Genomic DNA, 11,785 nt, shown 5'->3' with positions numbered 1-11,785 from the left:
TTAAACTGGAATGCTTCGTTATTAGTGACGAACTAAATATATCTTCTACTCTCTTTTTCAACGTTAATGTGGAAAAATTCCTTTTTATGTAAAAAACTGTAAAGAAAGACCAAAGAGAGAGGAGGCTACACACAATAAAATAAGTAAATATTGATCATTTAATTATTCAATTTAAATGATCTGTGCCTAAACAATTTTTTCTTGTTACTCGATTGGTTCTCTACTTTAAATGGTCGAAAACAGATTACGTAAGGGGTATCTAAATAAGAATAAAATGGTTCTACGAAATGAAGTCTACATTTACCAGAATATGAACTTAGTTGATGTTAAATACTCTACATAAACCTCTCTAGAACCGAATTTGTAGTCCATTATACACAAATTCGGATTTCTACAGGGTATCTGCAGAGCAAGAGCATTTTTCCCCCAAAAAAACAGCAACTTGTGTTTAGAAAGTTGGCATTTGTTAAATGAAACATTCTTACAACCTATACCCAGAATGACCAAAATTCTCAGTTGACCATTAATGCTGTTTGATAGAGCAATTTCCAAAAAAGGGGATTACTAAAAAAACATTATGATAAAAATAAGCCAAACTCAAGTGGGGAAAATGGGACAGGACACCACAAATTCGAATTAAACATCCCATAAAGTTTAGGAACTAAAAATTGAAAAGTATTCAAAACTTCGAGTCTTGTATCTTAAAAATAAAGCATTTACAGATCTAGATTTATGGGGACATTTTCGTTTGTTTTTTGTGGTAGAATAGGTTGTTAAAATTGTGGAACCTAATTTTGGGACACTTCACATAAGCTACAAAAATCAGTTGAATATGTTTGGGAGCAAAAACACATGAAATTCACTGATCAGGTACCTAAATAATGTATAAATATACATTTTAAATTAGCTTAAACCAGATATCTTAATGAAATCATCAGAACTTTGGCCCTAACCAAGTCTTACTAACAGGGATATGCACGCTTTTGTTAACATGTAAATTGGTTCATTTCCATGGAAACTATGCACCCTGCAAAGTTACACAAATTTTAATAATTAAATTTAATTAATTTTTAGGAAACTATGCCCTTCCAGGTTACTGGGCTAATGTAGGCGTTACAAAAAAACCCGCGCAAATATTGAGAATTGAAAACAACATATATCACTCAATTTCCCAGTGAAACATAAAAGGGTTTTATAAATCCTTAAAAACTGAATTCGAGCTGTGAGTTTATTTTCACGAACTAATTAAAACTTTTATGTATAATAAACTTCCTGTAACAAAAGCTTCAAGCTATGGATGGTGCAGGTCCAAAGGACCATATAAACATGTGACATTCGGGGCTTAAACAAGTATTAGAGTGAGGTGACAACTTACCCCAAGGCTGCACCATTGTTGGAGAGATCTATTGAGTTGATTTTATACAAATTTTGAACCCCTTAAATATCTAAAATTTAAAAAAATCTCTGCTCACAACCGGTGGTCTGATACTTGGAGACCCTAGAATTTTTTCGCTAATGTCAGGTGTCAAGTGAACTTTTTATTTTACGCCTCTGCAGTTTACCTTTTAGGCCAAACCCATTGATCAGTGAACATTTCATCCTTGTCCTTTTGACTAATTCTGAAAAGAACAGCATCTAGCACCTCTTCAAAGTTAATATAGAGAGAAAAACATTTAAAGTCTAAAGAGTTTCATAATCGCGCATATACTGCTGTCTTAGCTTGTTGTATTGACATAGACAAAGAGGGAATATTCCTTCTAGCTCTCTATCCGACACTAATATAAAAAGCTAAATGAATGAAAACCCCTATATACAAAAAGTTAGGTTAGTAGTTGTATCATGTCTTCGAAATACTGGCAAATAACTTAAAAAAATGTTGAGATTTTCCCTTAGGACCGTAAATATTCTCAGTAATGCTCTTAAACAAAGACATGGGGTTATTTTCCATGACCGAAACTATCGCGGTTTCATACAAATCCACTATAACTTTAGCCAGGCCCGGGTCTATTCAAATGGTAAGACTAGGCAGTACGTTCTAAAGCAAGATTTAAATACCTATCTTTAGACCAAAAATACAAAACCCCTTTGGGGAGCTTGTTAGATAGCAGTAAAGAGCAAGCTCAGGTTAGCCAGGATAAAATAGATGAAGAAGAGACCAAGAAACAGAGGGAACAGTCATGGCGCACAATGAAACTTACCTTAATATTCTTTGGAATAAGTTTCTCTCTAGTGGGCACTTACTTAGTTGTCACTTTAGGGGCTCCTCAGAGGGATGAAGAAGGTTTGCCACTGCGAGATCAGTTTTCTGATTTTCCAGCTGTTAAAGCTTATTTCTTGAGGACAATTAGAGAATTAGATTATTATCGAAAGGTAGGTATTGAATGTAGATAACTTAAAATTTGTTGTATGTGAGATGGATTCTTGTGTTTAGTTTCCTTACGTTCCCTTAAGCAAATATTGAAATGTGAAGTAACTGAATCAAGTTATATTATTATGATGTCAAGCAGGTAGTTAAAACTGAAAGGGAAATTGTTGAAATTTTGTGTCCACAATATACCAGACACATATTCCAGAATGTTTAATGAACATAAAATCTTTCAAACTTAACCTTTTTATTCTAGCTTATAAGAGAACCCTCTAGGGAAAAGTTACTGCCTGATCCACTGCAATATCCTTATATACAACCTAAATATACATTAGTTCTAGAAGTTACTGACGTATTAGTACATCCAGATTGGACCTACCAAACTGGCTGGCGATTTAAAAAGAGGCCATGTAAGTGTTTAGGAATCAAAGAAGGTCTTGATAATATTAAGTCACTAATTTGTCTAGATTGTTTATGTAGTTTCATTAGAATAAGTTTGGTTGACCTTCATCTTCCCTCATCAAATAACTTACATGGAGTTTCGCGTGGGTCATATTTAAATTGGACAAATTATATATTCCACATCTTTCACAAACCTAGATTAAGATTATTTGTAAAACATTTGTTTTATGAATAATCAATTACAAAATATGAACATCAAAGAGTGAAGCAACTATTATTTTGTAAACTGTGATTCTATACATAAAATCAGCGAATTAGCGACATCTAAGTATTTCTATCTAAACCACTCCAAACTAAATTCAGTAATGTATTATTATTAATTTTCAGTGTTGGATTACTTCCTAGAATCTCTTAAAGATCAATATGAAATCGTAATATACACGGCAGAGCAAGGAATGACGGTATTTCCGTTAATTGAAGCAATTGATCCGAAGAACATCATAGCTTATAAACTAGTCAGAGATGCCACTCATTTTACTGGGGGACACCATGTCAAAAGTTTAAACAACTTAAATAGAGATTTAAGCAAAGTCATATGCATCGATTGGAATGGCAGTAATCTTAAGTTCAACCCCGAGAATTTGTTTTGTGTAAAACGGTGGCCGGGTAACGACGATGATACTTCTCTTTTGGATTTAGTGACCTTTTTAAAAAGTAAGGTCTGAAGTTTTGTATTTAAACTTGTTCTTATCTTAAATTAATTTTACAGCTATAGCTGACAATGGAATAGATGATGTAAGGGAAGTTTTGAAAGTATACAGTAAATATGATGACCCAATAATGGCATTCAGAGAAAAGCAGAAGAAGCTCATAGATGAATTAGAAGCACAAGCAGCTGCACAGCGAGAACAGCAAAACAGTAAAGTGTCTAGGTGGACTCCTACTTTCTTTAAGAAAATTTCGACTTCTTAGTTTCATTAGACAGCTGTTTAACATATATCTTTTCCAAGTGTATTTATATGGCATTACTTTTTTTAAATAAATATTTTCTTTTGTTCTTAAAACGGTTCTTTTTGACAATGTAACACTCAATTTGGCTTCGAGCGACTGCTTTTTATAAATCAAAAATATCTCTTATTTTCGGGATAATAGAGAAGATATGAGTGAACACCTACGCGGTCCTTATTGAAGTTATCGTCACAGCTATTGTGAATTAACCAATATTAAATGGGAAATATAGACTTATGGAATTCTTACACGTCTGAAACGTGTGGTAGTAACCCCACTTATTCTACTTTCAAAAAAAAGGTATTAGAGAAGCATAGTAATGTTATTTAAAAATATTTATTTTCTATAAAATATACAATTAACATGGCTCTGATAATTTTTTAAGAATACAATAAGCGGGTAATTCTGTTGGACTATAATATAACTTCTAAAAGCTGAAAATTATCAATTACTCTGATCTGAAATCGCTAATACTGGCGCTATGTAGTTATAAAAATGCAATAACCCAGTTCGGTCCTAAACTAAAATTTTCAGTTTACCTATAACGAACCTTACATTACAGCAGTGAATAAACCCTTTTCCTTAAACTTCCACACCAAGGTAGTACTTAGATTTGACTAGATTTTTATTTAATATATATTTAAACAAAATATATACGCGTCTATCAATAATTACAAAAATCGACGCTATCCTAATTTTAGGTCTATGATAAATTGTATCAATAGTTGAAATTTAACACATCAATGGCAAGATTTTACTTGCTATTCAAGTGTGGTTACACTTAAAAAGCCTTTTAATTACCTATCTACTGCTTTTTCACAGAATCGCTTATTGCAAATTAAGCGACGGTATGTAGAAAAAGCTGAAATAAATTAGTTGTCTTTGGTGGATCAATCTTAAAGCATTCATTACGCAAAATATTGTCGCTTGTTTCGCAAATTGCGCGCAAAAGTCTTATTCTATTCATCAATGTAACACTGATTATTGAGAATAATTCCAGTCAAAATTTCTACCTTTGGGATTATCAAAATTTTAAATATTAGTAAATATTTACCTAAAATGACACACCGCCCTGAATTTGACAATAAAAATGGCAAATAAGTTACTGAAACTTCTTAACGACTTATCTTACTCTTAAAAGTTGTTTAATTTAAATAATAACAATTTCTAATACGCGATAATGGCTGACGAAGATTTACATTTAGGAAATTACGGTGGCACTAAATGAACTATCAAAAACTGATAGTCTACTACCACTACAACCTTGTTTAATTCCCATGATTTAAAATGTACAATAGAACTATGGATACCAAACTTCCTCTTCTTCCCATGGATGATCATGAAGCAATCCTTCCTGGTCTTCGTCCAGATGTCTTTGAGGAAACGTTACACCATCTCCCATACTATAGAGAGAAAAATACACACATAAACTTTTAAATGTCAGTTGTGCTTACGGCTAAAACTGATGGGCGCTTGAAACAGCTACGTAATTTCCAATGACAAATTTCAGTAATAAAGTACCGGACAAATAATCAAACATGGTTGTAGATCCAAATAAATTAGAAAAAGTCGCAAAGAATCTGTTTGGATTAGAATCATTTCCACGAATTGCTAAAGAACACAAGCAAAACGCCATAATACGCTACACGAGGTTTAATTTTAGTGACAAATTGGGATTTACAAAAATCAGAAACGGAAATATATTTACCAAAAAACATTTATTAAAAAACACTTATAATTAAGCACATAAGGATCACTTTGACACTACGATATAGATATTTCGGTATGGTCAGGATTCAGTTTACTGGTTTCGGATTCGGAACATCACTGCGGCTCCTTAGGAAAAATGCAGTTAGTTAAATTCGTTTCTTTTTAAATTTAATCTGATGTATCACGTAACATGCATATTGCTTATACAAATGTTAAAACAATATTAATGGATTTAAAAACTATGTTTAGAAGCTCGTGAGTTAAAAGACATTCAAAATTTCTCCAAAATAAACAATCTTCATTATTTTCTAGCATATTTTCTGTGATTTTGTCTAAAATTCAGTGCTGGAAGCATTTTGGTAATTGATTTAATTTTAACTTAATCAACGGGTAAAATTGGTGTGACCTTTGTTTATCGATTTGACGCTTGATTTGAAGGAGGCCAAAAATCTATTTAGTCACGAACCAAGGAATTTTTACATAATAATTTACTCACTTTACATGCACGAGAAGTAAATGTAAATTTCTTTGAAATGCTGTAAAAGTAATGTACCTCAGATAAAAGTCTAATATTTAAATCTGTAGTGACCTCCAATACAGGGTAAATTTTAAGTAGAGGTTTTCCTTTTAACACGACATAGACCTCAGAAAAGTAAACAAGATCTTTATGTAACAATTTTTCAAAATTTCAAAAACAACCGAAATATGTGCGTGTCAAAAGGAAAATTCCTACTTAAGATTCACCCTGTATATTAAACGATTTTTTGAAAGCCACAAAACATGTATACATATTTCCCAAAATACACCCAGCTACGACTTTAAACAAAGGCTTGAGACACAGCAATTTACTTTGGGTCTAGATGACACCACACCAAAACAACAGCCTTCAGCAATTAGAAAATATAAAAAACAATCTTTGGATTCCACTAAAACAGTTAATGCGTAAATAGTGTTAATTATTATCATTAATATTAAATAGGTATAGGCAAACTGGAATTGTCTAACCTGTTTAATGCGTTGTCCGCCGCGTTGTAACTGACACTTGGACGAAGCCTCGTATGCATAGGGTACTGTATACCATCACCCAAACTAGAAAATTATTTATCTGTATACGAAGTTCAATGAAGCAAACCGCCAATTTGCTTTTTCACGAACAAACGAACTTAATTAAGGTCAAAGGATTAATGGTCGGACTAGATTGTTTTAGTATTGCAAAAACTCTTCAGGACTTAATATCATTTCTTTGCAATTTTTAAGATTAGTGTTCAGCATTAAAATCAAATAAAAAGCGCTTGCGTTAACTAAGGGTTAAGCCTAACTAGGCGCAGGGTAGGGAATTTTTGTAATATTTAACAAATTCCTAGGCGATGTCATACAGTACAAAGTGTTTCACAATGACGTGCTAATAGTTCACGATGTAATCTTGGGTCATTCTAAGAAAAAAATAAGAGCAATCAGCATGTCTTGTCATTCACGTTGTTAAATGCGCTGTCACTCACTAGTTCAGGTTAGTTCAGATCAACTCGAACACAGCGCGATTTGATCAATAATGGCGAGAATGATTAAAGGGGCAAAACCAGCCGAATGCTGTGCATCATTCTCTATATATTTTTAATGCAAATTATTGCCGGTGTGTACTGCCGGAATTATCGCAATGTTTGACGAGCTATTAATAAAAATAAGCAAGAAGATAGTCTGTATAATCGCGAGAGGTAGTGACATCGTTATTTACGCCGCCGTATTGCAGTTGATTCATGTTGAATACTTCAGTTCGAAGAGTTTACTTCTCCCACCCGTAGGTTGCCAGCTTAGGCATTAAATCTTATAATCCGGATTAATTTGAATTAAACTAAGCGAATTTCAAGCAGAGTTCCATCGAACTTTTCATGACAAACCGACTAATTGATTTGCTTTTAATAATGCGGATTAGGGAAGGGATTTATAGTAAAGAACATCATTAAGAAACACTAGAATAATTTTAAAAACAATGTTTTACACCTGACTGAAGTACCAAAAACGATTTTAAATCTTGACATTAATAGACCGTGAAAGCTTTCACGGTCAGTCAAAATACAATTGGAAATATTTCCGGTTCCGTGCGATACGGAAGGTCACTTCAAATCTGTCTTTAAAATCATGAATATTTCTAAGTGAATAAATAGGGTATGTTACCTATAATTTAATACCTGCAAGGCAAAACAATGGTTAGTTAATGTAGGTAAAATGCAAATAAATACAACTAAAGTATTCACACCTATGTATAAGGCTGCTTTTATGAAATGCTGGTAGGTTGATAATTCCTTAAAATGTTCAAGCGCAAACACTAAAAAAACACGTACCTTGTACTAATGGGGAGAAACCATGACTTGGGATCATCTCCAAAGACTTGTTTGAAATTTTTAAAACGACCTAAATGGAAACCATATTTATCTGCTCCCACTCCCCGAAACGACGGAGGTCTAAATGCTTCTGCAAAAGTACAAAGTTTCATATTGAGTCAGAGAAGTGAAAAATAGGAAAAAGTTTAAATAATGAGAATAAAGAGCAGTGAGAGCTTCAAAAGGAAATACCATTTATACATATAATGTTATATATATTAAATAAAATAAACTCAACTTACCCAATGTAGTTCTATTTTCTAGTACTAAATAACAGTGGTATCCAAATAAGGACATCAAACTAACCCCAAACATAATAGCGACGAAAAATAAAAATAAAATGTGGAATCTCCCCATTCCTTGGAGATCACCCTGGAAAATATTCAAACAATTTTGTGAAAGCGCAAACATTGCACCAAAATACCTTCCAAAACGCGATGAAATAAGGGAGAGACGTCAAACAAATATAAATGCAATAAAGCAAGGCATATCCTAGAAATAACACGAAGAACTTGTAGTTCGTAAAACAGACGCAGTTGTTTATCCATGGGCAATGGTGATCCATTTTCAAGACGCACTCCCCGCAAACCGAACAATGATGCGTCCTGTCTGGTTTGACCATTCTACATTTCTCACAAAACCGCACACTCCCTCCCACTGTCACATTTTTTACTGGTAAAGTCTTAGCGCAGTTTTCTAATATTCTGTTTTGCATTTCTAAGGAATTACTGCTTTGTATGAAAGCTTCATAATCGGTCTCCGCCACTCTAAACTGAAATATTATAAGTTAAACATTGCAGTCACTAAAAATTGAAAATACTGGACTTACATTATTAGGCACTCGTCCGATTTCTGTAAAGATTGTTTGGGCGTAACACCAACAAAACATAAAAAAGAATACATGGAAAAAGAACAGGTAAAGAATTTGTCCTAAAGTGCTTTCAACAGTAACTGGAAAAGAAACAAAATTATAGACAAAAAATAAGTTTAAATGGTTTTAAGCTTAAGTAGGTACTGAGATTTAAACTATGTGACAAATCAAAATTGATACCTATATAAATACATTACAGAGTTAATTAAAAAAATAGCCTTAGAATGATCTATAATTGAGTTATAAAAATTAAAAAGAAAAAAGAGTGTGACTCATATCAAAGTTAATCTATATCCAAATCATTTGAAAAATAAGTAAAACATGGAAGATACTAACAAACAGTAATATAGTGCAATTAAAACTTTCCATCAAATACAATTCTCCAGAATTTGAAAGGGTAGTTTTTGGTCAAGCTAAAGCTACTTAATTTTTAAATGTGCAAATTCTAGTACATAAACTTATACTATGACATTACGAATGTCTTTTTAAAATGGTAACCCCATCATTAGCAAGAGCAAGTAACTGATGATCATTAAAAAAAAACCTCAAGTAGGTGGCAAATTTTCCAAGACATGTCTTGGATAAATTGGAATGAAGGTCTGTGAAAGCCCAAGGCTATTGATAGAAGTCTGATAGCTCAAATATTGGTATGTCTTTTCTTCACTCCAAACAGTCACAAAATAGGTGTCCTAAGGAGTTGCATGCAGTGTTTCTTAGGGACCACTTACCAAACTTATATAAATAAAGATTAAGGATTTAATGATAAACAGCAAATGATGGAATCAGCACCCAACATTTACAGTTCACCACCTACTGCAAGGTTATTTTTTTATGATTAACATACATAAACTGCTCAGTATGTTTGAACTGGCTTAACTATAAACCCAACTTTATATTATATAAGTAGTCTAGTGTACAATATCTGAGCACTGTTTCTTACTCCCCTTGTCTTTTGTATATTATAAATAAAATGTTGATGACAACTTATTTTACCTTCTTCCCTATGAATGATTTCGTAATAAACTTATGACACATAAATGCATAAAATACCAAACCCACTTACCAAGACACAACTGAACAACATAAGCATAATAGGACCAAATTACAATTGTCACTATAAAAAGTACAGGTATCCATTTAACAGCTTTCAAACACCAGAAGCAATGGCCCTTATTTTCAGTCCGAGGAACGGGCATAGTCATAGCTTAGTTGTAATTCAGTCTTTCAGAATAAAATTATTTCATGTCTGCAACCGTGGGGAAATTGGGTGGGGTTTTGGGCTACATCGTTTGCTGGAGCCTTCAATGTTAATGTGCAGATAAAGGAAATAATCTTACATTCATTTCAGTTTTCTGTGCTATTTTATTGGGAATGAATAGATGAAAAAAGAAAATAAGCTCCACTAGTTTCTATTTGTTCATGACTAATGGCCCCAATATCTATTGAAGGTTATGTTGTGTTGACGCTTCGAGGTGTGTCAATGTCAAAACTGACTCGTGTTTCGTCTGTGTTGTCAGATTACTCTAATGTAAATTAGGTCAAAATTTGTGGAAACATGTAATCAACCTATTTTATTCATAAGGATTTCTCAATGAAGTTTTTTTTTGTAATTTATGATACAAAAACTAGTAAAATACATTAAATTAATTAAAACTGGGAATGAAACAAATTGTAGAAGTCACAACGCTGCTAAGAAGAGGACGGATTCTTATAAGAGGGCTTTCGAACAATATGGTTCATGTCGAATTGGATTAAGTTCACCGATAAGCACTAAGAACCGTTTTTTAAGATTTCAGCTTTCATTACGAGTTATATCGAATGTATTCTCCTAATCTATGGTATTATAGTGACTCCCTTATGACTAAGACACCATGATATATCATGTGATAACGTAATCCTTTAATCAAATACAAGACAAATAACATACAGCTGAATTGCAAACGTTCAAAAGCTACATACACATAGAGCGTCTGCGCAAAATCTAATCTTGTGACACGCGTCAACCCTCAGCTAGTTTACATGGGAAAACTCTTAGGGATTTCACCCATGTCAGCTGGTCAGCGGCACCTTGGAAGATTATGGCGGAAAAAATATTAAAAATTAAATCACGGAAATATATCTTTAAAGCGATTATTGGTAGATTTAAATTGTATATTGAGGAGTTGTGTACAAGTTCATTAAGCTTTTTGTACTATAGCACTAGATGATGAGGATAATCAATTTAATTGCCTTTTGGTTTGAGTCTCATTTCTCATCTGTTTCTATATAACAGGCTCTTGATTCTATAGAACCATGTAAGAGTGAGAATTAAATTGTTGGCGGCGTTGATCGGCCAAAAACTTTATTCTCACTCTCACATGTTGCTATAGGATAAAGCCCCTAGCCAATACACTAATCTGAATAAATCATGACCGAAACCGTGTCTTCTATAGCCGCCATCCTCTTACCTCTCAACATCAGGTCAAATCTCAAATTCAATTTTCATCGAGAATTGAATTTGAGAGAATTATCTATATTTTATATAGAGGAATTTATTGTGACCCCAATTTGGAAATGATGAGACCTTGAATTAATGCAGCAAGTTTTTCTTAGAAGCTCCGCTAGTAGCGCACTCTCAGTGCCCTTTCTGCTAATGTCCCCTATAACCTTTGCGGTAATAAGTATCTGTTTCTGAATTGATTAAATTTCTGCGTTTAGGAGATATTTCCGCAGATGGTGCTAACGGACTGCGGTAGCTACACCGTTGGCCAGAACGCGATTTCTTGACAGAATATCTTCACCGTAGTGTCAAGGAACTCGGCCACAGCATGAAATTTCATTCAAGGCCGCACATTTGATTTTTAAAACTGGCTCTGTAAAAAATGCCACATGAAAAATTGTTGGATAGTATTCCTGGGAACTCCACGAGTTTAACGTTTATTCAATACCTTGGGAAAAGTACTTTACCCCTTAGAGGCATTAAAAGCACGAGTGTATATTTTTAAACCTTTAAAGCATAAAATTTTTCGTGGGCAGATCTAAGAATTTCTCACCAGTCTGGCAACAATGGAG

At 33.3% G+C, this 11,785-nt stretch overlaps 2 protein-coding genes across 3 annotated transcripts; one reads left to right on the top strand and one right to left on the bottom strand.

Moving 5' to 3' along the window:
* Nucleotides 1–1,800: 1,800 nt before the first annotated feature.
* Nucleotides 1,801–3,831, top strand: LOC136414766 (mitochondrial import inner membrane translocase subunit TIM50-C-like). The gene is made up of 5 exons (XM_066398951.1): nucleotides 1,801–2,015; nucleotides 2,066–2,370; nucleotides 2,622–2,775; nucleotides 3,155–3,481; nucleotides 3,537–3,831. Exons 1-5 carry the CDS (start codon nucleotides 1,874–1,876, stop codon nucleotides 3,737–3,739), a joined length of 1,131 nt encoding a protein of 376 aa, XP_066255048.1. The 5' UTR covers nucleotides 1,801–1,873; the 3' UTR covers nucleotides 3,740–3,831.
* A 297-nt stretch (nucleotides 3,832–4,128) lies between these two features.
* LOC136414672 (palmitoyltransferase ZDHHC15B) lies at nucleotides 4,129–10,203 on the bottom strand. Of its 2 annotated transcripts, XM_066398833.1 has the most exons (7): nucleotides 9,798–10,203; nucleotides 8,693–8,814; nucleotides 8,288–8,635; nucleotides 8,106–8,235; nucleotides 7,825–7,954; nucleotides 6,491–6,574; nucleotides 4,130–5,178 (listed from the first exon to the last, which is right to left on the bottom strand). In XM_066398833.1, the coding sequence occupies exons 1-7, from the start codon at nucleotides 9,934–9,936 to the stop codon at nucleotides 5,076–5,078; spliced, it is 1,056 nt and encodes a 351-aa protein (XP_066254930.1). In that variant the 5' UTR covers nucleotides 9,937–10,203; the 3' UTR covers nucleotides 4,130–5,075. The 2 variants fall into 2 exon arrangements, with proteins under 2 accessions (XP_066254931.1, XP_066254930.1); XM_066398834.1 differs by lacking the exon at nucleotides 6,491–6,574 and having other exon boundaries at nucleotides 4,129–5,178.
* Between the last annotated feature and the right edge of the window lie 1,582 nt (nucleotides 10,204–11,785).

Source organism: Euwallacea similis, chromosome 18, assembly GCF_039881205.1.
Source record: "Euwallacea similis isolate ESF13 chromosome 18, ESF131.1, whole genome shotgun sequence".
Taxonomy (NCBI): Eukaryota; Metazoa; Arthropoda; class Insecta; order Coleoptera; family Curculionidae; genus Euwallacea; species Euwallacea similis.
This window is presented reverse-complemented; position numbering and strand designations above follow the sequence as displayed.

Bases quoted from the DNA above. Each gene is read 5' to 3' on its own strand.
- LOC136414766 (XM_066398951.1), top strand. From the start codon at position 1,874: ATGTTGAGATTTTCCCTTAGGACCGTAAATATTCTCAGTAATGCTCTT. The intron at 2,016-2,065 runs GTAAGACTAGGC...ACCTATCTTTAG, and splicing joins GGCCCGGGTCTATTCAAATG to ACCAAAAATACAAAACCCCT. The intron at 2,776-3,154 runs GTAAGTGTTTAG...ATTAATTTTCAG, and splicing joins GCGATTTAAAAAGAGGCCAT to TGTTGGATTACTTCCTAGAA.
- LOC136414672 (XM_066398833.1), bottom strand. From the start codon at position 9,936: ATGACTATGCCCGTTCCTCGGACTGAAAATAAGGGCCATTGCTTCTGG. The intron at 8,815-9,797 runs GTAAGTGGGTTT...TTTCTTTTCCAG, and splicing joins TGTTGTTCAGTTGTGTCTTG to TTACTGTTGAAAGCACTTTA. The intron at 5,179-6,490 runs GTTAGACAATTC...TTCTCTCTATAG, and splicing joins GCGGACAACGCATTAAACAG to TATGGGAGATGGTGTAACGT.